The 2,251-nt window shown below is 40.2% G+C and overlaps 1 protein-coding gene across 1 annotated transcript; it reads right to left on the minus strand.

Moving 5' to 3' along the window:
- Positions 1-843: 843 nt before the first annotated feature.
- Positions 844-1,986, minus strand: LOC128362250 (N-acetyllactosaminide beta-1,3-N-acetylglucosaminyltransferase 3-like). Its single transcript, XM_053322992.1, has one exon. It carries the CDS (start codon positions 1,984-1,986, stop codon positions 844-846), a length of 1,143 nt encoding a protein of 380 aa, XP_053178967.1.
- Between the last annotated feature and the right edge of the window lie 265 nt (positions 1,987-2,251).

Consider the following 2,251-nt stretch of genomic DNA (forward strand, 5'->3'; position numbering starts at 1 on the left):
GGCTCCAAATGAATATAATCAAGTAATAATAATAATAATAATAATAACAATCAATTTAATTTGTATTGCACTTCACATTTAAGCAATCTGAAAGTGCTACAGAGCAGAAAATAAAAAAATAAAATAAAAAGAAAAGGTTAAAAGAGAACATATAAAAGACACTTAAAAATAAAATGCTTTAGATAAGTTTTTAGGTCTCTTTTAAACACATTTGCAGTCTTTAAAAATTGCTGTTTTTTCAGTGCCAAATTCCCTGTTTTTATGATACTTTCACTGTGGCTGAACAGGGAAATGCTGTTGAGACACAAGAAGGTATTTTTTCTCTATAACTACGGGAATATCCACTTTGAATAACTTAGAAAGTTGGTGCCCCATATTACTATCAGATAAACGTTTTAATACATTTTTGCTCAAAACAGGGACTCTGTCCCCCATTTTTTAAATTGTAAGCACATTTGGAGGGGATCTCAAATGATCAGTATGAAGAGGATGTCTGATTACAGCAAGCAAATCCTGTTTCAATGTTCATTTGGGAACATGACTATTGTTTTAAGACAGATTCGAAAAACCTGCAACCACATGGCCCTTTGTGGAATTGTTTGGACATGCCTGACCTACACCATTTGTGTCTGGCTGACTGCCTGCCCACATCAATGACATTAGGATTAAATAAATTCTGTTGGACTTTGCTGAAGCCTCATGAAAAGCTTCAGAAAAGCTGCAGCTGCAAATCTATAGAATACTGTTCAAACATCTTCCCATGACAAAATGAAGAATGTTCTGCCAAGTGCTGAAAGTGAAGTGACAGCTCTGTAATCACTTGTAAGTTTAAGTGTGGTTTAACTAAAGCTTCTTCTCAGAATTACTACATTTCAGTTTGGGGTCATGTATTCTGTGCCACATAAGATACATGTGAGCAGGAAGAAATCTGTGTACCAGTAAAACCTCTTTATAAAAGCAAGGGTCATATCCATCTAGTGTGCTGGAGGGAATGTGCAGTCCTGCTGTCTTCACACCCATATGGGAATCAGGACCAAGCCCTGCTTTAGCCAGACACATCCCCATGTAAACATCATCAATGGGAAGAATGTTAATGGACTGAGACATTTTGTATATGACCAAAGCTGTGTAGCCAGATAAGAGGAAGCCCCCACCACCACAGTAGGGGGGGTATGAGTTTGACTCCTGCACCTGAACTGGGATAAAATACTTGCTCCCTGATGATCTAATGGGGCCCACATTCTGGATCAGATGGCCAGTAAAGAGGTGCTTACTTCCATTATTGTCCTTCAGGCTTTGAAGATACTCAACCATGTTGTCTGTGTTGGCAAAGACGTCATCATCACCATTTAGCAGAAAGCGAGCGTTTGGACAGTTTCTGTCCATCCACTCCAGGAAGAGAATCTGCTTCAAAGTGAGGTTGTAGAATGAGTCACTGAAGTCCCATTGAAGGATGTCATTGTACTCACGGTGCTCCACCTCGAGGAGTTTGTTCAGTCTCTCCTTCTCAAAACCTGCATCCATCGTTCCTGAGATGAAGATCCTTCTGATCCACACACCATTGTGTAACCTCTCTTTAGCCCAGGTTTTGCGCAGTACCTCTCTGCGTTCATAGTTCACAGGGGAGCTTTTAATGACTAGGAAAAGGAAGACTTCTGCAGATCCATCAACTCCTCCACATTTGTCAGGAATGTCCAGTAGCATGGGGAAATGGCGACAGTGGCGATAGGAGAGGAAGTCTTTTATACTGCCAGGAAGAGAGCTGAAGCCTGAAATGCTAGCAGCGGAGACATTTTGTTGACATCTTGGCCAGGAATATACATAAGAGTTGTTTTTGGAAGGTAGCAGCTTCGTTTGACTGTAATCCTCTCTCACAGCTACTTGGAGGCTGATGGTTTTGTGGTCAATAAAATCTTTACAGAGATGGAGGACCAACAGGGCAAGACCTCCCACTAGCAAACACGTTCTTAGTCTGTTTTTTCTCATTGTTGAAACTCTGCAATGACAAAACAGATTTCTTATCAATACATAGAATAACTGATAAGACTAATCATTAATTGTTATGGTAAATTAAGGAGTTAAGATGAAGGATCATTCAGACCTTGAAGCATTCCAGTCATTCTGTAAAAGTGTGCACTGCCTCTCAGACTGAACCCAAGCTAAAAGGTGAATATTGAATATACATTTGTCAGATACGTGCTGCGCTGCTTCAGCTTCAGTAGGCCCCTGTGAACTTGATAAGACCATGCAG

This window comes from Scomber japonicus, chromosome 7 (genome assembly GCF_027409825.1).
Source record: "Scomber japonicus isolate fScoJap1 chromosome 7, fScoJap1.pri, whole genome shotgun sequence".
NCBI lineage: Eukaryota > Metazoa > Chordata > Actinopteri > Scombriformes > Scombridae > Scomber > Scomber japonicus.

What these genes read in the sequence shown, in the direction of transcription:
- LOC128362250 (XM_053322992.1), bottom strand. Translation starts at nt 1,986, where the DNA reads ATGAGAAAAAACAGACTAAGAACGTGTTTGCTAGTGGGAGGTCTTGCC.